The sequence below is a fragment of the Manis pentadactyla genome, chromosome 12, assembly GCF_030020395.1.
Source record: "Manis pentadactyla isolate mManPen7 chromosome 12, mManPen7.hap1, whole genome shotgun sequence".
NCBI classification, from domain to species: domain Eukaryota; kingdom Metazoa; phylum Chordata; class Mammalia; order Pholidota; family Manidae; genus Manis; species Manis pentadactyla.
The window spans coordinates 101,642,421-101,668,922 of NC_080030.1; the positions used below are offsets into that span (position 1 = coordinate 101,642,421).

General features: G+C 37.7%; 1 protein-coding gene across 2 annotated transcripts in view; it reads right to left on the reverse strand.

Annotated features, from left to right (window-relative positions):
- Positions 1-7,199: 7,199 nt before the first annotated feature.
- The window catches only part of COQ3 (coenzyme Q3, methyltransferase), a 39,327-nt gene continuing 20,024 nt past the window's right edge, over positions 7,200-26,502 (reverse strand). For both annotated transcript variants that reach the window (XM_057489442.1, XM_057489443.1), the window contains exons 3-7: positions 24,094-24,246; positions 22,033-22,132; positions 15,851-16,093; positions 9,034-9,193; positions 7,200-7,862 (exon numbers count right to left, since the gene is read on the reverse strand). In XM_057489442.1, the coding sequence (XP_057345425.1) occupies positions 7,642-7,862; positions 9,034-9,193; positions 15,851-16,093; positions 22,033-22,132; positions 24,094-24,246 (877 nt within the window). In that variant the 3' untranslated portion in view covers positions 7,200-7,641. The remainder of the gene's footprint in view (positions 7,863-9,033; positions 9,194-15,850; positions 16,094-22,032; positions 22,133-24,093; positions 24,247-26,502) is intronic.

The following is a 26,502-nucleotide window of genomic DNA, read 5'->3' on the forward strand; positions in this document are numbered from 1 at the left end:
CTGTATTTCCTCCTGATTAGTTTTTTTAATTAATCATTGATATGCAATCTTACAAGGGTTTCACATGAACATTGTGGTTTCAACATTCACCCATATTATCAAGTCCTCACCACCTCCCCCCCATTGCAGTCACTATCAGTGTAGTAAGATGCTACAGTCATTGTCTTCTCCATGCTGTACTGCCTTCTGCGTGACCAACCTATACTGTGTGTGCTAATTATAGTGCCCCTTAAGCCCCTTCTCCCTCCCTCCCCACCCACCCTTCTCAACCCCTCCCCTTTGGTAACCACTAGTCCCTTCTTGGAATCTGTCTGTCTGCTGTTGTTTTGTTCCTTCAGTCTTGCTTTGTTTTTATACTACAGATGAGTGAAGTCATCTGGTACTTGTCTTTCTCTGCCTGGCTTATTTCACTGAGCATAATACCCTCTAGCTCCATCCATGTTGTTGTAAATGGGAGGATTTTCTTTTTATGACTGAATAATATTCCATTGTGCATATGTACCACCTCTTCTTTATCCATTCATCTACTAATGGACACTTAAGTTGCTTCCATATCTTGGCTATTGTAAATAGTGCTGCAATAAACTTAGGGGTGCATATGTCTGTTTGAATCTGGGACCTTGTTTTGGTCCCTCTTTCAGGAGGGTTTCTGGAACCTCAGAAACCTGTCCCTGGTTGCTGAACACGCAGCCTGTTTTAAGAGTCAGGAAAGATGAGTGGAGATCTTACGTGATTTCAGTGAGCTTTATGTCCATTCAACAAGAAACAAGGCTCCAGATCTAGAGAAGTGGAAATATCTGGTATCTGTATTTACCTTGTTAACTCTCCACCCACATGCTCAGCCCCGCTCACATCATCTTGAGAACTTATTTATCTTGGGTGAAACTGGTGCCTTTTAGCTCCTAGACAGTAGCTCATTTATATATGCTGTATCCTTTTCTCACTGGGATACAAGAGGTTTATTGATCTCACGATAAATTCTTTTGCTTGATTTTCATGCAAGCTGTCAATGTCAGGATGTTTTTTGAATGTTATTTGCATCTCATGAGTAACTGTCAAGACTCTCCCTTGTAATAGTCACATTTTAAGTAAACAAAGGCAATTATGTGTTGGCTGTATTCAAACTTTCTTACATTTGATCTTGTTTCCATCTTCATTTCTGTATCAACAATTTTTTTTGGATCTTAGATTTTTGGACCTACTTTTATAAGCCTATAATGATGTAAATATGAATATGTTTTATGGAATTGGAGGGACCTCAACAGTCCAGGTTTAAAAATACTTGTAGTATTTTTTACTTGCCTGGCTGGCCCCTGTGCCTGGTTACAAAGCAGTCTCTCTACTTTGATGCACCTCAGTATTGTGTGTGCAAAGTCAATGGTGGCACAGAAGCCCTCATAAGGGTCTCTACCAACCGTCAACATTTTTGGCTTTTTGGCTTCCTGGGATAATTTTTTATGCGTAGTATTTTAAACTCAATACTTCTCTTCAATTGATCATTAATCCTAGAGCAAAACCTGAAGCTATAATAAAGTAACGATATAATTTTATTTAGGGTCTTTGAAGCATTTTATTAAGTTGCAATTAGTAGCATGTGGTTGTTTTAGTCCTCGAAGGGCAATGAAGCTCTAAGAGAATGGAGGCAAAGAGCCCCAATGCTAGGCTTCTTCGAGCTCTGCTGTAAATACTTCTGGAGATGCTACCGTGCATACAGACAATTCAAACATGCGCTGATGATCCAGTTGTATATGGCGATGCTGCTACTATGGCCATACAATGGCCCAGACTTGGGTACAAATATGAAAGTGGCCAAGTGCGCAGGATCAGGAATTGGACTGCCTGCATGCAGATCCTGGCTGCATCCTACTAGCTGTGTGCTGTTCAACATATGGAACGTCTCTGTGAAATGGAATGAAGGGTGGTGCCTGCCTTGCAGGCTGCTGTGAGAGGTAAACGAGCTAATGCATGCACAGCACTTAGCACTGCGCCTGGCACCCCATAAATGCAAAGGGGGATAGTCGATGGCCATAATTATTTATGAATTATTTTTAAAAAGCAATATGAGACAGAATTTTCTATTTCCTGATACAGAATTTCTGTTCTAGGCCAATGCAGTATCACAATTTCTCTAACGTTTGCTCCTTTTTATTTGGAAAACGTTCAAACTTACAGAAAAGGAATAGGAAAACGAGCACCTGTGTGTGCCCTTCATCCAAATTCACCAAGTATTTAAGTAAATGTTGCCATAGTGACTTTGTTTATACACAAGTATACACACTCCCAGGAACCTAAATAAATACAGCTTTCCTTGAAGTTCCGAGAAGTACTTAATCTATCTTTATCTAACTAGCCTCACTTTCCCCTTATCCTTTTCTAACAATATGGCCTGTTTTCATTTTTGAGTCTTTTGAATATAAGGCGTAGATATCTCACTCTTCAGTTCCTAAGTTCTGAACTACATGCAGTTCCTAAGACTAAGGACATTTTCTTTCATAAACATCATGTTATCACACATAAGAAAACTCGTAATTCCATAGTTGTCTCATATCCAGTCCTATTCAAATTTATGCAATTGTCTAAAAAACATTGTATGGCTGTTTTGCTGTTGCCGTTATTTTTGATGTTCTGTCCAGAACCTAGTCTAGCTTCTTGCATTTCGCCGGCAACCTTTAGCCTACATCCCAGTTTAGGTCAGTTAATGTGTAGAACATCTCACGTTTGGGATTTGTCTGGCTTTTCCCTAGTGCTAAGTTTCTTTTCGCTGGTTCCCCTTTCCCCTGTAGCTCCGGCTCCCTAGATCTAAAGTGGGCCCCTCTTACCAGGATCCCTAAATCCTTGCTCTCTTTTGTGTGGGATCCTCGGTTCAACAAATGTTCGCTCAGGTTACTTCTCCCCCTACTCACCAGGCGGTGATGCTGGCTCTGGGCCTGGATGTTATGAGGAAGCAAACCATAATAAATCAAGATCTGATTTGGCTGTAAGTGCTAGAAAACCCAACCAGCAGTTCAAACAAGCTGATATTCTCTCCTTCTCTTCACAGCCCCTCCCTCCCTCTCTCTCTCACGTGCCTGTGCTACAGTCAAGAGGAGAGGGAAAGAAAAGGGCACTCTGTTTAATGACACCTCCTGGAAGTGACACATACCATTTGCATTCACATCTCCTTGGCCATAACGAAGTCACAAGGCCGCAGCTAGCTACAAGGAAGCTTCAGAAATGCAGCCAGTGAGGCGCTGTCTGGCTGGAGAAGGGAGGAAGGGATTTAGGGGACATCCGCCAGCCTTGGCCTGGTCTACAGAGGCAGGTGGTCAGCGGGGCTGCTGAGAAGCCCTTCGTGGGGAACAAAACAGGAAGCTCTCCAGGCACTGGAAGTAGCCACAGGGGAATGTTCAGAAAGATGAAAACAGACCGCAGACTGAGAAAAAGATCAGGGGATGGTCTGCTGGGTATCCAGACTGCTTGAGTGTATTGCAATTTTGTTCAAATATATTAGCAGCACTTCCTTCATTCATTCATTTTATATTCAAAAAACACCTGTCAAGCACCAGGCACTGAACTGGGTCTGGGTGAAACAGAACAACGGTCCCAGCCCACATGGTGTGAATATGAGAGATTCTAGTCAAAGAGTCACACAAGTAAACCTAAACCTGTGACTGTGTTCAGTGCTACAAACAACAGAAACGTGACATGAAGTTCAGCAGGGGTATTTGCCCAGTCAGGGGGCTCAGAGAAAGCTTCCCAGAGGAGGTGAGGCTAGGGCTGAGGTCTGAAGGCGGAGTGAACTGAGCAGGGGTGGGGAGGGGATCTGGCCGGGGCTTCCAGGGCTGGGCTGGAGGGAGGACAGAGCAGGGGCTCCAGCAGCAGAAGGTAACAGCATCAGACTCCAAAAGTAAATAATTTATGTCAGCCAGGTTGTGGGGGAGGAACCCCAAAAGGAGCAAACCACATGAACCTAACTGCATTACAAAGGAAAAAACATAACCACATTGGATGGGGCAGAAAAGAACTAACCAAACATAACTTCAGAAAACAGCACTTTAACTGTATCTGCTGAGGCTAAATTAAATTTTCCTCTCATAGGGTGTGGGTTAGCAATGGTGAAACTGCTTTATGAGTATGCTAGGTTTGAGCAAATAGCGAACGCAAGAATGCTGGAAATAAGCCCTTTGGTGCTGGATTGCAATCAGAGGTGTCAGTATGAACAATCCATGGTTACCCACCTGGGGGCTGAGAGAGCAGAGAACAAGAGAGATAAGCAGGCACAGATGTGTGGATGTGTATGCGTTCATCTATCTCCTAGCTGTCTACCCAGGGGGCCTAGGGCAATGGTTATGCGGATACTTACTGTTCTGATCTTGGTTTCTAAGTACCACTCTCCGAATAAAAGGAACTGGGGCTCCTTGAATTCCAGGGCTGGGTCAGGACAAACACAAGTTTAGCCTGGAGTACCTCATGATGTCAGAAAGTTAGGGAATGCTCAAAAAATTATAGGGACATGAAAATACAGGAGGGGTTCAAAGGCCAAATCTGGGACAATTTGAGTAACGAAAATGATAGCAATGGATTATAACCCATAGAGTATCATGTCTGTGAGTCCATGCTGATATAAACAAGCAAATGAGTAAATGGGTGAGGAAGGGCAGCTCTTCTTTTCAGGAGAATTCTATTAAGTGTAGAAAGAAGTATGAAAATCACCACTAAACAAACACCACAGTCATAATGGTTTCAAGCAAGAATCATCAATGGATGCTAAAACTAGTGGGCAAAAATATGCTGATGGAGGATTTACATATTCTCAACATATCTCACCACAAGAGACTCATTCACTTTGAAGCAGAAAAAAGATAGGAACTTACAGTGAAGAAACAGGGTAGACACCACCTTAGCTAAGTGATCAAACTTAACATCCCCAGTAACAGATACGCTGACCGCTCTTCTCCTGACAGGATGCAGACAGGCACAACATCACTTCTGTGGTATTCTTGCCAGAAATGCATTACCTGGATTTAATTTTGAAGAAAAGTCAGAGAAGAAGAAAAAAAGTTGAGGTACAGTCTAAACAAATATCCAGTGTTCTTCAAGTGTCAAAGTCATGAATGACAAAGACAGACTGAGGAACTGTCCCAAATTAAGGGAGACTAAAAAGACGTGACAATTTAATGCAATGAGGGATCTGGTTTCCAAAAACCACACAAGTGAGACCATTAACAAAATGTTAAATAAGGATAATAGATTAGATGATAGTGTATCAAAGTTAATTTCCTGGTTTTTATTACTGTTCTGTAGTGACGGATGTTAACATTTGGGGAAGCTGAGTGAAGGCTGCATGGGAACCTTTGGATTACTTGTGGAACTTTTCTTTTGTAAGTCTGAAATTATTTTATAAAACTATGAGGTTTGAAAAGTAGGCAGGGCCAGAGGGTGTCAGACTTGGCAGCTGATAGGGGATTTTGCCCTTCAGTCTTAGAACCAAAAAGAAACCATCACGAGGTTTTAAGAAAAAGTTGGGAGTGGGTCAGTTTATCAGTGAGGGTCCCAACAGGAAACAGATGGCACATTTAAAAGAAGACAATTTGATGAACGTTCATGTACAGGAGACTATCAAAGTATGGGCAGAGGGAACCATCCAACTAAAGCCAGCAGGTGGGTGGGCAGGGCAGGAAAAGGGGGCCTTAGGCTGACCAAGAGTGGCTAGTCAAAGAGGGCAGTCATGGAAACAGGGAATGTTTAAACGAAGGGGGTAATTAGCAATGTCAAATGAGTAAGATAAGGGCTGAAAACAGTCTTTGGGTATCTTCACTTGGTCACTTTGTGACTTGGATGAGAACTATTTCAATTCAGCAATGACGGTGGAAGGCAGACCACAGTGAGTAAAGAGAGAAAACTGGGACAAGTCTTTGATATGTTTGGCTTCACTGGGGAGGGAAAAGATAGGGCAAACTCCATTCTGTTAGCTTTCCTGTTATCTACTGTGGAATCAAATGGACAAATGGGAACACCTTTAACAAATCCTCTAAAGCAACACAATGACAAAAAATGATTTTGTGGAGTCTAAGCTTATCTACAGAATGCCTCTTAAATCATAATCAGCCAAACAAGATGCTCAACTTTAGTATTTATCCAAAGGGCACCTGTTTTCCAAATCCAAACGTGATCATCAAAAATCAGGAAGTTTCCTAATATCACAGCTGCAATGATACTGAAATTTTCAGTTGAGAGCAGAGCACCCAGGCATGATTTAGGGGCTAAACAATGTGAGGGCATTTCTAACATCACAAAATAAAAAATTTTCATCTGGGCAATCCTCACTCTGCAAATAGACATTAAAAATATCTGTAGTGTCCTCTTAAAGTCTATTTCCCCTGGAATTAGGTTGAAATAGCCTGAAAGATCAAATTAGATTACACACAGAGGCATGACATTTTCATCTCTTCATTCTATAGGAAGAAAAGCAAAACACGGATGTAACCATTCTTGAATCATCCTGAATTCCCAGCATTTAACAATGTATATTTAATAGCTAAAAGTTAGAGCTTTCCTTCCAAAACAAATGCACTTAGTTTGGGGCACTGCTTTTTAATCAATTCTATTACATGGTTCTTAGATTAATATCAACACTTTTTTTTACAAAAGAGAATGAGGAAGCTTTGTTTTGATAATAAAACTATTAGAATTCAGACTGAGAATCAGACCTTTAAATGGAAGCCAATGACAGCTCACAATTTTTAGCGCTCTAATTAGACATTACCAATGGAAGTTAAAACTTCTCTATGCTAATTCTTTAGATTTGTTTTAATTTTATCCCCTGAAATGCCAGAGAGAATAAGCAAATGATAAGCTAAGATGGTTGGAAAGTGTCTGCCTGAGGAACCAAATCCCACAGATATTGCCAAAGGAACACAGAAAACATGAGCTTAAAAGTGACAAAGGTTGGCAAGTAAAAGCTAAACTTCTGCATAGGTCACGTGCATTAAATCCACGTTTGTCACATTTGGTCTAAACTCTATGAATGTCCTCATACAGCATCTGGACTTTCAGAAAAAGCCAGAGACTCATATACTTCATGAGGCATAAAAATATATTTCAAGTCAGTCCCTTTAATTATAAAAAAATAGCTGAAAAAGGAAATTTCTAAAACTGAATTTTTTAATTGAGTTATGAAAAAACCCTTTCTACTTGAAAAAAAAAAACACCATAAAATCTTTATGGAACTAAGCTTACTGATTTTAATGTTTGAATCCAAATCCAGCATATATTTAACAATCCATATGCTTTCATCCAAACTAAAATGTAAAGGAAAAAATACATTGTATCTTCCCAAATATAAGCAGTATATACTGCCTTTAAAACCAAATAAAGAACACAGATGATACATATTGCTTTAAATTAAAACATACATCATATATGTATATGCATGCATATTGGAAATATAAATAATCTGCAAAATGAAGTGAAATATGCAAACCCTATTTATATAACAAAGGCTGAGGAACTTAAACTTATAGATCACACAATAAGCTGCAAAACTTTTTTTTCACTGACTTTCTTTTCTTCATGATCCTATCTCAAAAGATAAATTGTATATTTTTTGTATCTGTAAACATCAGACTTTCAAGCCACATTACTACAGTCGTTAGAAACAATTCATTTCTTCAGCTCTTCCCGCACACCTGGGTTCATGGAGGCTCCGGCTCGCAGTTCTTCTGTTTCCCCTTTTAAAACAAACTCAGCAGGCACTGGGTGGTCCAGTTCCCTGGATTTCACAGCATGAGCTGCATAGTTAAGGCTAGTATTTTCACTCCAGTGCCAGTAACCTGAGAAGGGATTGTAGAGCATCCCTGCCACAGTCCGAACAGACAGACCATCTGAAAAAAAATCAGAAAGAATAAATGTAATAAATATTTACCTTCCAAGTGCCAAGAGTCCCATGCAACTCTCCATATTAAAAAAGAACTCCTAACTAACTCAATGGGCAAAAATATTTTGTTATCATGTAAATATCACTTTGTACTGCAGGGCAGAACAAAAACTCTAAAGCCAACTGCTTGGGTTCAAATCCCAGTTCTAGCACCTCTTAGATGGAGCCATGGGCAAGTCACTTAACTTTTCTGAATCTGAGTTTTCTCACAGAAACATGTACAGAACATATATTGTAGAATTGTTAGACTCAGATATGCATGTAAAATAGCACGGTGCTTAGAATTTGTTAAGTACTCAACGAACAGTAGCTGTTATTAGAAAACACCTGCCAACAAGTGACTGTGCCTATATCGTTAACATATTTTCTACTCTATTTTCAATAAGATTACTTGCAGAAATCCTTAGTACTACATTGCACTGAACTGATAATATTCCAAGAAAAATCAAGTTTATCGAATAGGACCATGCAGGTCAAACCCATGTTGTTTAAGAAATATTACATGAGCCTATGTACTCAACAGGAATACCAAATGCCAAATAAATGACCTGACAAATGTTGTTGCTTGAAGGAATTCAACACATATATCAAGAGCTCCTGATGTGTAAACCAGAGCTAGGCATTGTAGGGAATACAAAAAGGAGACATAGTTTTCCCTTCAAGGAGCTGATAGCTGAGAAAGAGGCTTAAAAATACCAGAATAACCATAATATCAGGTATGCTGTAAGTGCCATAAAATATAAAAAGTGCAAAGAATTTAAAAATAAATGAGTATGGAGAAATCAAGAAAAATAATATGCACAGCAGCTGATACAGGCAGAGCCTCAATGGGACACACTGAGGCTGTAAGGCAGGCATCTGTACCTCATTTTCAAGCCCGCACTGAACGGGCCGAGGTACCCACTGAGCGTCCACCATCTGCCCGGCCCTGGGCTAGGGGAACAGCGTCTAGGTCTCTATCCCAACTTCAAGGAGTTTATGATCTAGTTGAAGAGGGGGAACCAAGAGCCAAAGAATAGTGGCCTATTTAATTAAGTCCTAGGTTGTGTGATTAAAAATTATAAGTATATTTCAAATTCAGTTAGGCCTTGAAAACTGGAAAAATTCTTAATACTCACTTGATTCCAGAATGCTCTCTAGCTTTTCAGGTGAAACAAACTTCTCCCACGTGTGAGTACCTTTCGGTACAATACCTGCAATTTGCTCTGCAAAAACGATCCCCAAGGCATAGGACAGCTGTGTCTTGTTGATTGTAGTAATGAATAAAGAACCACCGGGCTACAAAAATATATGTGTAGAAGTAAAATTTTAAATGTCAGGAATGTCAGTCAGGTAAAGGCTTGGCTTCTGTCACCCTCCTCCTTCCTTCCAAAGAATGTCAGTGCACTTAAGATACTTAAGTATGAATAAAATATAAATTACCAAAATAGGATTTGTTCTCTGGGAAATCATTATTAAAGGCAATATACTACACACCCACTGAGTTTATGCAACAGTGCTTACAACTCTTAAAATCACACATTATAATGACATATTTCTATTATATACATTCTTTTGTACATATCAAACACTTTATAATACAGAAATGAGATTAGGCTCCTTTTCCTTGTTACACGTCCACACTTACATTCTAACATACGTCAACACTGTTCTCTCCTTGAGTTCAGAGCCTGTCTAACCTGTTTGCTATACCATACGGCTCCACAGCTTGTGCAGGAAAACGATGCCGATAAATGTGTTTGTTCTCTGGCAAAAAAACATTAATGATTAAAGTTGGAAAGTTTTCTTTTCATTTTATTACTATGAAGATATGAAGAGATCAAGATAAGCACTTAGATGAATACAAACCATTTATGGGACTGTTAGTCCATTTTGTAGTGACTGCATTAATGGTGTTTCCTACATTTATTCTCACAAATGGCTAAGGATATTAATGTCTCCTCCCTCTTTTATACATTTGCATTTGCCTGAGGGGGATGAAATGCCAAAGATTCCCTCCCAAAAAGACACATTGTTATGTATAGTTGACCCCTGAACAACATGGGTTTGACCTGCATGGTCCACTTATATACAGACTTTTTTCAATGAAATATATTGGAGAAAATTTTAGAGATTTGCAACAACTTGAAAAAAACTGCAGAAAAATCATATAGCCTGGACGTTAAGAAAAACTTAAGTGTATCACGAAGGCATAGAATATATGCAGTTACTAATCTACTTTAACATTTACTACCATCAAATATACACAAGTCTATTATAAAAGGTTAAAATTTACCAAAACTTAAACACGTACAGACTGTACATGGTACCACCTGCAGTGGAGATAAATGTTAACAAATGTCCAAATGCAGTATTAAATCACAACTGCACAAAATTAGCTGTAGTAATACTATTCTACTGTAACAATTTCATAGCCACTTCCTGTTGGTACTGCAGTGAGCTTAAGTGTTACAGATAACCGCTTAAAATGCCATGTGATGTTAATCTCTACTTGAGTAGTTCATCTCTCCACTAAACTGCATATCCCAGTAAAAAGCCATCTCTCTTGGTTCTCCCATATTTTTCATTGTATTTAGTGCAATACCATAAACCCTAAAAACACATGGGACCCATACCAAGTGGCACTAGTGATGCTGGAAGTGCTCCCAAGAAGCATTTCAGGACATTGTAAGAAAAAGTTGAATTACTTGAAAGGTACTGCAGTTGACCTCCATTTAAAGATAAATGAATCCAGGATAAGGACCCTTGTAAAAGGAAAAGAAATTCATGAAACTGTTGCTGTAGCTATACCTGCAGGCACAAAAACTGTGCACTTTTTCCATCATTTACTCACCTACCGAAAGTGCAGCTTTTATGTGGGTGTGGTAGTACAGTGCAGACTACTTACAGCTTTTCTAAGTCTACCTGTAGACTTCAATATAATTCAAGAAGCAGCCAAGTCATTACATCATAACTTAAAAAGAAAGTGAAGGATCTAAAGCTGGAGACTTTAATGCCAGCAAAGGATGGTTTGATCACTTTAAACAAATGTTTGGCTTAAAAATGTCAAGAGAACAAGAGAAGCAACTTCTGTCAACCAAGAGGCAGCAGACAAGCTCTCAGACAGAATTAAGAAAATCACTGAGGAGAAAGGATATCTGCCTGAACAGGTTTTTAATGCAGATGAAAGGTTTGTTTCCTATTCTGAAAAAAAATGCCACAAAGGACATTTATTAGCAAGAATGAGATGTGAGTGCCAGGATTTAAGGCAGGAAGGAATCGGCTAAGTTTACTGTTTCATGCAAATGCAGTCGGGTTTATGATCAGGGCTGCCCTTGTTTATGAAGGAGCTGACCCTGAGCCTTGAAGAGGAAGGGTAAACACCAGCTGCTAATCTTGTGGTTATACAAGAAGAAGGCCTGAACCAGAACAATTTTTCTGGACTGATTCCATCAATGCCTTGTCCCTGAAGTCAGTAAGTACCTTGCCAGTACGGGTCTGCCTTTTAAAGTTCTTTTGATATTGGACAATGCCCCTGGTCACCCAGAACCCCATGAGTTTAACACCAAAGGTGCTGAAGTGGTCTACTTGGCCCCAAACACAACATCTCTAATTCAGCCTCTACATCAGAGGGTCATAAGGAGATTTAGGGCTCATTACACACAGTTCTCAAAGGGAAAGGATTGTTAAAGCTATAGACAAGAACTCTGATAGAATGTCATTAAAGTCTGGAAGGATTATACCACTGAGATGCCATCATTGCTATAAAAAAAGCCATGAAAGCCATGAATCCCAGAACAACAAATTTGTGCTGGGGAATGCTGTGTCCAGATGTTGTGTAAGACTTCACAAGATTTACAACAGAGCCAGTTAAGGAAATCATAAGAGAGACCGTGGATATGGCAAAAAAGGTGGAGAGTGAAGGTTTTCAAAATATGCATCTTGAGGAAATCCAATACTAATAAAAAGATAAAAGACACCACAACCAAAAAAATTAACAGAAGACAACTTCATGGGGATGAATACTTCTGAACCAGTGTTGGATGAAGAGGAGGAAGACAAAGAAGAAGCAGAGCTAGAAAAAAATTGACATTAGACAATCTGGCAGAAGGGTTCCAATGATTCAAGACTGCTTTTGACTTCTTTTATGATATGGACCCTTCCATGACACGGGCACTGAAATTAAAGCAAATGGTAGGAGGATTGATCCCAGATAGGAATGAACGTTTTTAAAGAAATGAAAAAGCAAAAAAGACAGAAATCACGTATTTCCATTACGTTACACCCAGTGTGCCCACCTCCCGTCCTCCCTTCTTTCTCCGCCACATCTTCTGCCTCCGCCACCCGAGACAGCAAGACCAACCCCTCCCTACCTACTCAGCATGAAGACAAGGGGGATGAAGACCTTCATGATGATCCGCTTCCACTAATGAACAGTAAATCCTCATCATGCTGTATAGTTAATAACCTTTTCTGTTGTGTATGTGTCTTCATGTGGAAATCTAATAACTCTACTGCGAGAACTGCGTGAGACTTTTTAGGTCATCACTATCATTGCACAAGTATCCATTGTGTAGAACATTGTGTGCAACACTTCATGGAAGTGGATAGCCTAGCCTTACATAGGCATGAGGCGAGTGATATTTAATATAAAGTTAATAATGTGTTAGTTTCCTTACTGTTTTAAAGCTTTGTTTTGTATTACTTATTATTGCACAATGTGCCTCTCTTTCTCGTAATTGGAGAAACTGCCTATTAGCCTATCATCACAGGTAAGTGATTTAAAAAAAATGTAACAATGTTTCCAATACTGTGTTGGAATTATAAATATGACCGTAATACTATATGCCATAATAACTTTATGACAATTCATTCGTCAGTGTGTGGGCTAGGATACCATGAAGTAATCGTATCGCATACACTAGGCTACCAAAGAGCAATCATTATTTCTGTTTCTTCATTATCAGTGCATGAATTCTTATACCTGTAAATAAGTATGACTTTCATTTTCATTATCTTTTCATTTTTATGTCTAGTGCTAGTAATACATATAACATCTACAGTGTTTTGTATCATATAAAATAATATTGATATAGGTACTGACAATCTTGTAAACAGACAACATAAACTTATGCTATCAGTAAATAAAGAACAGTATTTTAAACACGTTTTCTCTTCGTTATGATTTTCTTAACATTTTATTTTCTCTAGCTTACATTATTGTAAGAATACAGTATATAGTACATTTAACATACAAAATAGATGTTTACGAGCTGTTTGCATTTTGGTAAGGCTTCTCGTCAACAGTAGGCTATTAAGTTTTTGAGGAGTCAAGAGTTATACATAGATTTTTGACTGTGCAGAGAGGACACTGATGCCTCTAAACCCCACATTGTTCAAGGGTCAACTGTATATATATATATATATATACACACACATATATATTTGGAGAGAGGGAGAGAGAGAGAATGAGAGAATGAGATGGAGAGAGCATATCTCAAATATTACCCCAAAAGGTGGATTAATGATTGTGCATTGAGCATTGACTCCCCTATACAGAATTTTATTGTTGTTAACAACCATTTGATCAATATGAGAGATGCCCTCACAAAAAAAAAAAAAAAAAAAGTACACACTTCCAATTGTAAAATAAATAAGTAACCGGGATGTAATGTATAGCATAAGGAATATAGTCAAAATATTGTAACAGCTTGGTATGGTGACAGCTGGTACCTAGAATTATCATGTATATAAATGTTGAATCGCTGTGTTGTACACCTGAAACTAATGTAATGTAATACTGTGTGTCAACTACCCTTCAATAAAAAATAATTATCTACAAAAAAAAAATATATCACCCCAAAATAAATAATAAAAAAATAAGAGGTCCTGAAATACTGAAATGTGCCCTTAAATTAAAACTGAAATATCAGACACTCTTTCATCACACACTGTAATTTTCTCTATAAAACTCTACTATCCTAAAGTATCTTAAGAATCACTTATATGTCAATTATCTCTCAATAGAGGTAGGGGAAAAAAACACAATGAATATGCAATGTGTGTTCTCTAAAATCTTATTGTAAGGAAATAGTTGTGAGCAATGGTCGTTTTTTTTTTAATAGGCTATAAAACAAAAATTAGTTTTAAATTCCACAATGCCAGCATTCTTCATAAATGTGAAAGAACCCTCATTTATACACACAACATAAAAGTAATCATTGAGGAGCTTTGCTTAGAAAATGGGAGATAAGCCTAATAAAATTCATTTAAAAAGAAACACCAAGAAACTATTACACACCAAAGGAGATTAAGGCAACATGGCACCTAAATGCAATGTAGGATCCTGGACTGGATCCTGCAACAGAAAGATGACGTTAGTAGAAAAACTAATGAAATTTAACAGGTCTGTAGTATAGTTAATAGAATAATGTCAATGTGAATTTCTTAGTTTTGACTATGGGTTATACACAGGGGTGGGACTACAGTGAGGCCAATGAGGCACAACATTGAAGGAAGCCTCACTCTGTGGGATGTGCGAATGCAGGGCTGGCCCCAAGGAGTGAGGGCCTCCTTCAACTTCGTGACACTGGTGCTCACCCTTATTATGTAAAATGTTAGCAAACAGGGGAAATGGAATGAAGGGTAAGTGGGAACACTGTACTATCTTTGCAAATTTTCTATAGGTCTGCAGTTTTTTTTTTTTAAGTATTTTTAAAAAGCTCTATTTAGGTAAGGGCTAAGCATTTCATTCTTTTAGCTCTTGACCTTAGGGTCTTATCTCTTGAATAATAACAGAGCCAATATAGTAATAATAATAATGATAAATACTTGAGGGATATTTATTAAAAGAAAACTTGGAACCACCCTCAGACATGGGGAATTATGTAACCACAATAATGTAATGGGAAGTAGCCGACTTGAAATCAAAGGATGCAGTCCTGAGTCCTACGTCAGGGCCTAGGGGCCTCTGTGTGAAAGACCTTAGACATCTAGCTCAGTGAAATAGGCCAGCGGAGAAGGACAAGCACCAAATGATCTCCCTCATCTGTGGAGCATAAGAACAAAGCAAAAACTGAAGGAACAAAACAGCAGCAGAAGCACAGAACCCAAGAAGGGACTAACAGGTACCAAAGGGAAAGGGACTGGGGAGGATGGGAGGGTAGGGAGGGATAAGGGGGGGAAGAAGAAGGGGGGTATTATGATTAGCATGCATAATGGGGGGGTGGGGGAAAGGGGAGGGCTGTGCAACACAGAGAAGACAAGTAGTGATTCTACAACATCTTACTATGCTGATGGACAGTGACTGTAATGGGGTTTGTTGGGGGGGACTTGGGGTAGGGGAGAGCCTAGTAAACATAATGTTCTTCATGTAATTGTAGATTAATGATACCAAAATAAAATAAAATAAAATAAAAAAACCTTTGACATCTAGTCTTCACTGGTCCAAGGAGATCATAACAATGCCTGCCTTACCCTCCTCACCTGGTTGTAGGTAATAGCAAGTGAGATCATATGTATGAAGTATTATTTTATAAGCTAAAAACTGTTACACAAATCACATAATTACTTAATAAATGCTAGGTTAATTTATGCTAATAATGGCTTTTATTTTATTTTTAAAGTAGTAATCCAAATCAAATTTCTTAGTAATTGTCATTCAGTATCTATTAGGTATTTAATCCAGACTACACCAGTGGAAAAACACTGCTACAAATCCGTTGTTTGTAATACAGTGTTCAGCACCAACATTTTTCAAGATCCCTATACATCAAGACACCATATCTGGAAAACCCCCATATTGAGGACAAGCTGAGAGGTAAACATAATCTCCAGCAGAGATGCTGTCCCCTACTACTCACTTCCTGGTTTCAAGGATTATGAAACATTTATTGCTATGGATATACCCACATGGAAAGAAAATAAAAACCAAACAAGTAAACACTGTAGTCTTACTTTTAACACGTGACAGCAGCACTGTATAAATGTTTCCAGGTCAATCACATGCTCAACAACTTCAGAAGCTACAACAGCATCGAATGTTTCTGCAGTCTCTTCCATAATCTCTTCCAGGGAACATGCTCTGTACTCTATTCTCTTCTCCAAGACAGGATCAAATGATTTATGGCACTGTGCTGTCTTAATGTTCTCATCCACAGGATCGATTCCAGTAACTGAAGCCCCAAGCCGCCCTAGAGGCTAATGGTATAAAAAATTGTTACCCTCAGGAAGAAAACAGAACACATATTAGCAATAAAAAGCTTATCAGAAAGGAAACAAGATTAACCAAGAGGAAGTAATTATTGGAGATCATTTATGGGCACATGTAAGTTCATTACACCATTTTCTTTAGTTTGTACCTGTTTGAACATTTCCATGATAAAAAGCTTAAAAGAAAACAATAATAACAACAAAAACAGTACCAAGAACTGCTTGAGAATAGAAAAAATTCTGTCAATATTCGCTTGGCACATTTACATACACATAGTACAGTATTAGCATATTTTAAGTGTGATAAATGTAACATACTGTAAAAACAGCAAAAATCTCTGATACCCTGATTTTCTAAATAACAATTTTTTCCTCAATTTTTTCTGTGATTGACTAGAAATGATTCTTCATAGCTAATTCTTCTTTCAACTTTTAATTCAGTCACTTCCTGTGACATGTTCAAGTTTTTAAATACAGTCTTAATTTTGAACAAAGGTTGCATAGTGTTTATTTTGTAACTATTTAGTCAATAAATTAAAAGTATAAATCAAATTATTTTAATTTCAGAAACATAAGACTTGTAACAACACACTGAGAAGATTTAGGACATGTATAGCAAAATCTGAATCATCTGTAATTTGATGTACCACATATTCTTGATTCTAAGGGATGTATATTCACATTATTTTACATTTCCTGGAATTTTAAAATGATGTCCAAAGAAACCAACCCACTGCTATATGAAGAACACATCTTCTGTGCTTGTGGAAACTTAGCTATGCATCAAAGGCCTCTGTTAGCCTCACTGGAACTCAGCTGTTATGGACGTGACAGCACCACATTCCATGAGACTTCCTTACATCTGTATCCTATACTACTACTTAATATTTCCTTCAAAGATCAAATTAGGATGCAGCACTGGAACAAAATTACTGTGTTGATAGAAGAATATAAAATAAAACTGCAGGGCATAAATTTACTGTAGGCCAAAGCCAATACTTTGCACAGGGAGAACAAGCATTCTTCCATGTGCTCTACAGCACCAAGGGAAGAGCCACCCTGCAGTCAGAACTCTGTTAGGTTTGCAGACTGATGCAAGTGCAAAGGACAGCTTCTCATGGCATTTCAACCAGTGGAGACTACCTCACCTTCAGAAGAGATAACAAAATTTTCAAAGCTATTTGAATGCCCAGTGCCCCAGCTCTGTGTAAAAAAACAAATCGTTCACTATTACTTTCTAAATTTTAATGAATTTTTTAAGAAAATAAAGTGCATGCATTAGTTTTAAAATCGTAACAGGATTATGCTAATATGAAGCAGGGATTAAACTATTTCCATATAAGCAAAGGCTCAAAGAATTTATAACAACAAAACTAGCATTACAGGATATGTTAAAGGGACTGCCACAGATAGAAATATTCCTAAGGCCAAATAGTTTTGATAATGACATCTAATACATAAAGTGTGGGAGGAAAAAGAAAAAAAAGAATTTTTAGACTGTGTTCCAAATAGAGCAATTAGCTAGCAACTTAACATAGACTGTTATATAGTCAGGAAGCTATCCTTGAATCTTTGGTCACCACAAACCTAAAGCCTGTAGTAGATACACAAAAAATTAAAAGGAGAAATCCAACCGCAACATTAAACAAAACCATCAAATAATAACAGAAGAGTAAAAAAGAGGAAGAAACAGAAAGGAGCTACAAAAACAAACAGAAAACAATAAATAAAATGGCAGTAAATACATAACTATCAATAATTACCTTAAATGTAAATGGACTGAATGCACCAATCAAAAGACAGAGTGGTAGAATGGATAAAGAAACAAGACTCATCTATGTGATGCCTAGAAGAGATTGATTTCAGACCCAAAGACTTACATACACAGGAACAAAGTGAAGGGATGGAAGAAGATATTTCATGCAAACAACAGGGAGAAAAAAGCAACAGTGACAGTACTTATACCAGACAAAACATATTTCAAAATAAAGAAAATTACAAGAGACAAAGAAGGACATTACATAATGATTAAGGAGTCAGTCCAACAAGAGGATATAAGCGTTATAAATACCTCTGCACCCAATATAGGAGCACCTAAATATGTAAAACAAATACTAACAGAATTAAAAGGGGAAATAGATTACAACACATTCATTTTAGGAAACTTTTAACACACCACTCACATCAATACACAGATCAACCAGACAGGAAATAAATAAGGAAACAGAGGCACTGAACAACACATCAGATCAGATGGACTTAACAGACATCTGCAGAATACTCTATTCAAGGTAGCATGATACACATTTTTCTCAAATGTACATAGAATGTTCTCCAGAACAGATTCCATACCAGGCCACAAAAAGAGCCTTAATAAATTCAAAAAGATTGAAATTGTATCAAGTAACTTCTCAGACCACAATGGTATGAAACTAGAAATAAATTATACACAAAAAATAAAAACGCCCACAAACACATGGAGGCTTAACAACATGCTTCTAAATAATCAGTGGATCAATGGCCAAATTAAAACAGAAATGCAATACAGGGAGACAAATGAAAACAAAAATACAACAGTCCAATATTTGTGGGACACTGCAAAGGCTGTTCTAAAAGAGAAGTACACAGGCCTACCTCAAGAAAAAAGAACAATCCCAAATAAACAGTCTAAACTCACAATTAAAGAAACTAGAAAAAGAACAAATGAAAACCAAAATTAGTAGAAAGAGGGACATTATAAAGATCAGAGCAGACATAAATAATATAGAGAATAAAAAAACCAAAAATTAATAAAACTAAGAGCTGGTTCTTTGAGAAAAATAGATAAACCCCTAGCCAAACTTATTCAGAAAAAAAGAGAATACAAAAATACATAAAATCAGAAACGAAGAAGAGTAGTCCCAACAAACACCACAGAAATACAAAGAATTATTAGAGAATACTATGAAAAAGTATACGCTAATTAACTGGACAACCTATAAGAAGCAGACAACTTCCTAGAAAAATACAACCTCCCAAGACTGACCCAAGAAGAAACAGAAAATCTGAACAGACCAATTGCCATCGATGAAATTGAACTGGTAATCAAAAAACTCTCCAAAAACAAAAACCCAATATCTGATGGTTTCACAGCCAAATTCTACCAAACATTCAAAGAAGAGTTAATACCCATACTTCTTAAAGTATTCCAAAAAGTAAAACAGGAAGGACTACTTCCAAACTCATTCTATGAGGTCAGCATCACTCTAACACCAAAATCAGGCCAAGACACTACAGAAAAAATAAATTATAGACCAATATGCCTGATTAACACAGATGCAAAAATCTTCAACAAAATATCAGAAAACCAAATTCAAAAATACATCAAAAGGCTCATCCATCATGACCAAGTGGGATTTATTCAGGGATGCAAGGGGATGGTATAATATTTGTAAATTAATCAATATCATACACTACATTAACAAAAAAGGATAAAAATCACATGATCACCTCAATAGATCCTGAGAAAGGTTTTAACAAAATTCAAAATCAATTGATGATAAAAACTCTCAACAAAATGGGCACAGAAGGTATGTACCTCAACATAATAAAGGCTATGTATGACAAGCCCACAGTTAACATCATACTTAATGGTGAAATACTAAAGCTCTTCTTCTAAGATCAGGAACAAGACAAGGATTTCCACTCACCACTTTTGTTCATCAGAGTACTGGAGGTCCTAGCTATGACAATCAAACACAGAGATAAAGGCATCCAAATTGGCAAGGAAGAAGTTGAACTGTCACTTTGCAAATGACATGATTTTATACATAGAAACCCTACAGATTCCACCAAAAAACTACTAGAACAACAACTAATAGGTTATTAATACACAAAATTAATACACAGAAATTTGTTGCGTTCCTATATATTAACAATGAAAGAGAAATCAGAAAAACAAATCTATTTACAATTGCATCAAGAAGAATAAAATACCTAGGAATAAACCTAACAAAGAAAGTGAAAAATCTATACTCTGAAAACTATAAGACACTCATGAAAGAAATTAAAGAAAACACAATTAAGTGGAAATCTATCCCATGCTCATGGTAGGAAAAATTAATATTGTCAAAATGACCATCCTGCCAAAAACAGCTTATAGATTCAATGCAATCCCTATCAAAATTCAAATAGCATTTTTCAATGAACTAGAATAGTTCTAAAATTCATATGGAACCACAAAGACCCCCAAATAGCCAAAGCAAACAAAGTTGGGGGGATTATGCTTCCTGACTTCAAACTATACTACAAAGCTACAGTAATCAAAACAATATGGTACTGGCACAAGAACAGACCCTTAAATCAATGGAACAGAACAGAGAGCCCAGATATAAACCCACACATATATGGTCAATTAATATATGATAAAGGAGTCATGAATATACAATACGGAAAACACTGCCTCTTCAATAACTGGTGCTGGGAAAACTGGACAGCTACATGCAAAAGAATGAAACTGATTACTGCCTCACTCTATACACAAAAGTAAACTTGAAATGGATCAAAGAGCTGAATGTAAGACATGACACCATAAAACTCTGAGAAGAAAACATAGGCAAAAATCTCTTGAACATAAATATCAATAATAAATAGCAGTTTTTTCCTGGACACATCTCCTTGGGCAAGGCAAACAAAATAAAAAATGAACAAGTGGGACTACATCAAACTAAAAAGCTTCTGTACAGCAAAGGACACCATCAGCAGAGCAAAAAGGCAACCTAGAGTATGGGGGATAATATCCATAAATGATTAATCCAATAAGGGATTAACATCAAAAATATATAAAGACCTGATACACCTCAATACCAAAAAAAGAAATAATCCAATTAAAAAATGGGCAGAGGACCTGAACACACACTTCATCAAAGAAGACATACAGATGGTCAACAGACACATGAAAAGATGCTTCACATCACTAATCAGGGAACTGCAAATCAAAACGACAACGAGATATCACCTCACACCAGTTAGAACAGCCACTATCCAAAAGACAAGAACAAGTACTGCCAAGGACGTGGAGAAAGGGGAACCCTCCTACACTGTTGGTGGGAATGTAAATTGGTGCAGCCCCTGTGGAAAGCAGTATGGAAATTCCTCAAAAAACTAAAACTAAAAATACCATTCAACCCAGCAATTCCACTTCTAGGAATTTACCTGAAGAAAATAAAATCCCTGATCCAAAAAGACATATGCACCCCTATGTTTACTGCTGCATTATTTACAATAGCCAAGACATGGACACTATCTAAGTGTCCATCAATAGATGAATGGATAAAGAAAATGTGGTACATATACACAATGGAATATTATTCAGCAATAAAAAGAAATCCTGCCATTTGTAACAACATGGATGGATCTAGAGGGTATTATGCTTAGTGAAATAAGCCAGACAAAGACAAATACCATATGATTTCATTTTTTGTGGAATATAACAACAAAGCAAAACAGAAAAAGCAAAACAGCAGTAGACTCATAAACACTGAGGAGGGACTGGTCCAGGTTACCATGAGGGAGGAACCAGGGTGAGTGGAAATGGAGGGGGAGGGGAATAAAGGGGCACAAAAATCCTCAATCATAATATAGGTTGGTCACAGGGATAGTAGTACAGCATGGAGAATATTGCCAATAATTCTGTACTATCTTTCTATGTTGACAGATAATAGCTATACTAATGTGGGTGAGGATTTAATAATATGAGTAATTGTTGGACCACTGTGTTGTATACTTGAAACTAAAATAAGACTGCATATCAATAAAAATATAAACAGTATTATGCTTTTAATGAACAATACTATTTGTTAAAAGGATAAATGAGGCATAAGCCCAGCCCAGTTCTTCTCAATTTTTTTTCCCCATGAAAATGGCAGGAGTTGTTGTAAATCACTTACTTCAGCTAACAGTCCGCCACCACAGCCAACATCAAGAATCTTCATCCCAGACAAAGGTGTTCCTGGCTGGTGATTAGCGACTATTTTTAAAAGATTGTCTCTTTTTTTTTTACAAAACCAAAACATAAAAACAAATTAATTTTTTTTTATCAATAAAGTCCTAAAAGTACATAATTTTCAGGAAAATATTATACTCTAATTTTAAATGGGTTATTGATTTTTTTGGTAAACATTTTCAGCATGAAATGACTTATGTTTATAAGATATTTTTAATAATCAAAAGCCGTAAGTTTAAAAGTAAGGCTCTTGAAATAATCTAGTAATAATTCAGACATTACTTTAGTAAATATCGAAAGGAAAACTTTATATAATCTAATTTAGATTAACCTAATTTTATTTGCTTGAGATACGTCACCAAAGACATCTATTAGCTACATTATCAGTACTTGCTAAACCCATTTCATGTCAGCAACAAACAGATTACTTTACAGGGCTTAGAAAAAGCAGCTGGAGATCTGTATTTTCAAAATTTGCTCACATTTCCTTCTAAACTGAGTCCTTACTAGTCGTCTAAGTTAGTGGTGTTTTCATGGTCATGTAAACAGGCACCGAAATCAAGTAAACTTAATTCTAACATAATCATAGTAACACTTTACCACATACACAAACATAAGCACACACATATGAATACACACACACACACACACACACACACATACACACAGATCTATGTAGCTCTACTGTAAATTAAACTTTTAAGTTGGGCTATATATAAATTTTAATTATATTAAAATAGATGATATATATATATATATAATAAGGATATCTTAGGATATCTTTTATTGCTATTAAATTAATTTCTAAGAACAACCTAGATAGTGGTTAAGTAGGTAACTTCAGAATGTCATAATATAAGTGAAGGACCCATTGCAAACAAATTCCAATCCACTCTTCATACACAGGTCAAAAAAGCTCCTTTATATCATAATTTAGATCATATCACTCCCCTTTGATAGCTTCCAATTATGCTCACAATAAAATCTAACCTTCTAACGAACATGTACTTCCCTGAGTGATCTGTTTTAGTGTGATGTCTAACACTGCCATGGTAGTTTGAATAGAGAGAGCAGTTCTCAAGTTCAGTGTGAATCCGAACCACCTGGGAAGTTTGCTCAAACACAGACTGCTGAACCCCCAGAACGGGAGGTCCAGGGTGAGCCTGAGAATTCTGCATTGATGCTGAGGTTGCTAGCCCAGGGCCTTAGGACTTGAGAACCACTGATCAAGCCTAACAGAATGACAGAATGACATTTCTGCTTTTCTCAGCCTTAGTGTTTCAGTGATCCACTAATTTAGTGATAATAGAAAGGTGCCCATATTGCCGTCTGCTGCCCCGATTTGGGATGAATAAGCAAAAACCTACCAGGAAGTTCCATGAGGACAATCTGAGTCTGATGTCCTACGTCCATTACATTGCCTTCCCCACATCAGCTGCTCAAAAATGTTTAATGAATAAATAAATGAATGGACAGAAGAACACATGAAAAATTTGCTGATAAATGGAAGGTCTGATGAATCCTTGCTTTTATCTCCCACAGCAAACTAAATTCTTGAAGTACTTGGGATATGTTTCAAATGATGAACATCTTAGTAACTTTAACACAGTCTGGCTCCCAAGCACTGTTCAAGGTAAGTTTTCAGGAAATATTTGTTGAACTGTCTCAGTAATACTTGCCCTTTATCAGGAGGGCCTGAAGGTCAGTCACTGTAAATGCCCCTGATGCCACTGGATTCTAGTTACTTTTCTATTCTAATTAACCTGATAATGTTTAAAAATGCTTCAAATGAATTTATGAAAGCAGCCTAGAATTTGGGTGATATTGAAAAATCAACAGCTTCAAATAATGAATGTTGAGGAGAATCTCCCTAATTTTAAGTCAAACTTCAAATGCAGCATTTTGAGCCTAGGTATAAACCACGAAAAAAAATGAACTCAAAAGAAGATGAACTGCTGCTGAAAAGAGTTACATTTTAAAAGACCTCGACTATCTAGAATCTTACCTAATAAACGGCACCCTCAGGTCATTCATGGAATGGAGAGGCGCATACACCCCTTGATCATCCCACCACCTGTGGGCCAGGGCCAGGAACGTTTTTACCTCACTGCTGTCCACGGTGGCTCGAGAAGCACTGTACAGTCTCACCCAATGGTACCTGAGAGGTCAAAAGGAAAAGCCAGGCAGAAACTCTTTTAAAAAATGTAACTTACGGATTCTCTTGTCCCCTCCTGGCATGAGCCGGGAGCTCTATCCTTTCACTGTATTTCTAAATAAAAGCCTGTACCTTGCTTTACTTAAAAAAAAAAAACGAAACCGAAATGAGACGACTATAAGGATCGGACTCTTTGCAGTATGATACGCACTGACATGGAAAATCATCTCATCACAGACCAGAGAGAAGAAAAATAGACAAAAACACTCCTGGTGACATGTCCAAACAACCAACTTTTACTTCTGTTAAGAAACCGATAGGAGATGACTGTAAGAACCGGAATCTTTGCAGTCCCATCCATACTGACATGAAACCTCATCTCAGCAGAGACCAGAGAGAAAGAAAAACGCTTCTCGTAACTTCTCCAAACAACCAAGTTTTACTTCTGTTAAGAATCCAAAACAAGATGACTCTGACGACCTGAACCTGACTCTTTCCAGTATGATCCGTACTGACGTGGAAACTCATCTCAGCAGAGACCAGAGAGAGGGAAAAATGGAGAAAAACTCTTCTGGTGAATTGTCCAAACAACCAAGTTTTACTTCTGTTAAGAAACCAAAATGAGATGACTGTAAGGATCGGACTCTTTGCAGTATGATCCGTACTGACGTGGAAAACAATCTCAGCAAAGTCCAGAGAGAAGTAAAAACAGAGGAAAACACTTCCGGTGACTTGTCCAAACAACCAAGTATACTTCTGTTAAGAATCCGAAACGACATGACTCTGAGGACTTGAACCTGGCTCTTTGCAGTCCCATCCGTACTGACATGGAAACTCATCTCAGCAAAGAACCGAGCTCAGTAAAAATGGAGGAAAACGCTTCCGGTGACTTGTCCAAACAACAAAGTTTTACTTCTGCTAAGTAACTGAAATGAGATGACTGTAAGGACAGGACTCTTTGCAGTCAGATCTGTACTGACGTGGAAACTCATCTCAGTAAAGACCCGAGCTAAGTAAAAATGGAGGAAAACGCTTCCGGTGACTTGTCCAAACGACCAAGTTTTACTTCTCTTAAGAAACTGGAATGAGATGACTTTAAGGACCGGACTCTTTTCAGTCCCATCCATACTGACATGGAAACTCATCTCAGCAAAGACCCAAGCTAAGTAAAAATGAAGGAAAACGCTTCTGGTGACTCGTCCAAACAACCAAGTTTTACTTGTTAAGAAACTGAAATGAGATGATTGTAAGGACCGGAATCTTTGCAGTCCCATCCGTACTGACATGGAAACTCATCTCAGCAAAGAACCGAGCTAAGGAAAAATGGAGGAAAACGCATCCAGTGACTTCTCCAAACAACCAACTTTTACTTCTGTTAAGAATCCGAAACAAGACGACTCTGAGGACCTGAACCTGACTCTTTGTAGTATGATCCGTACTGACATGGAAACTCATCTCAGCAGAGACCAGAGAGAGGGAAAAACGGAGAAAAACACTTCTCGTGACCTGTCCAAACAACAAAGTTTTACTTCTGTTAAGGAACTGAAACGAGATAACTGTAAGGACTGGACTCTTTGCAGTCAGATCCATACTGACGTGGGAACTCATCTCAGCAAATACCCGAGAAAAAGAAAAATGGAAGAAAACACTTCTGGTAACTTGGGAAAACAACCAAGTTTTTCTTCTGTTAAGTAACCGAAATGAGATGACTGTAAGACCGGACTCTTTGCAGTCCCATCCGTACTGACGTGGAAACTCATCTCAGCAAAGACCAGAGAGTAGGAAAAATGGAGAAAAACCCTTCTCGTGACGTGTCCAAACAACCAAGTTTTACTTCTGTTAAGAATCTGAAACGAGATGACTCTGAGGACCTGAACCTGACTCTTTGCAGTATGATCTGTACTGACGTGGAAACTCATCTCAGCAGAGACCAGAGAGAGGGAAAAATGGAGAAAAACGCTTCTGGTGACTTGTCCAAACAACCAAGTTTTACTTCTGTTAAGAAACCAAAATGAGATGACTGTAAGGATCGGACTCTTTGCAGTATGATCCGTACTGACGTGGAAAACAATCTCAGCAAAGTCCAGAGAGAAGTAAAAATGGAGGAAAACGCTTCCGGTGACTTGTCCAAACAACCAAGTATACTTCTGTTAAGAATCCGAAACGACATGACTCTGAGGACTTGAACCTGGCTCTTTGCAGTCCCATCCGTACTGACATGGAAACTCATCTCAGCAAAGAACCGAGCTCAGTAAAAAT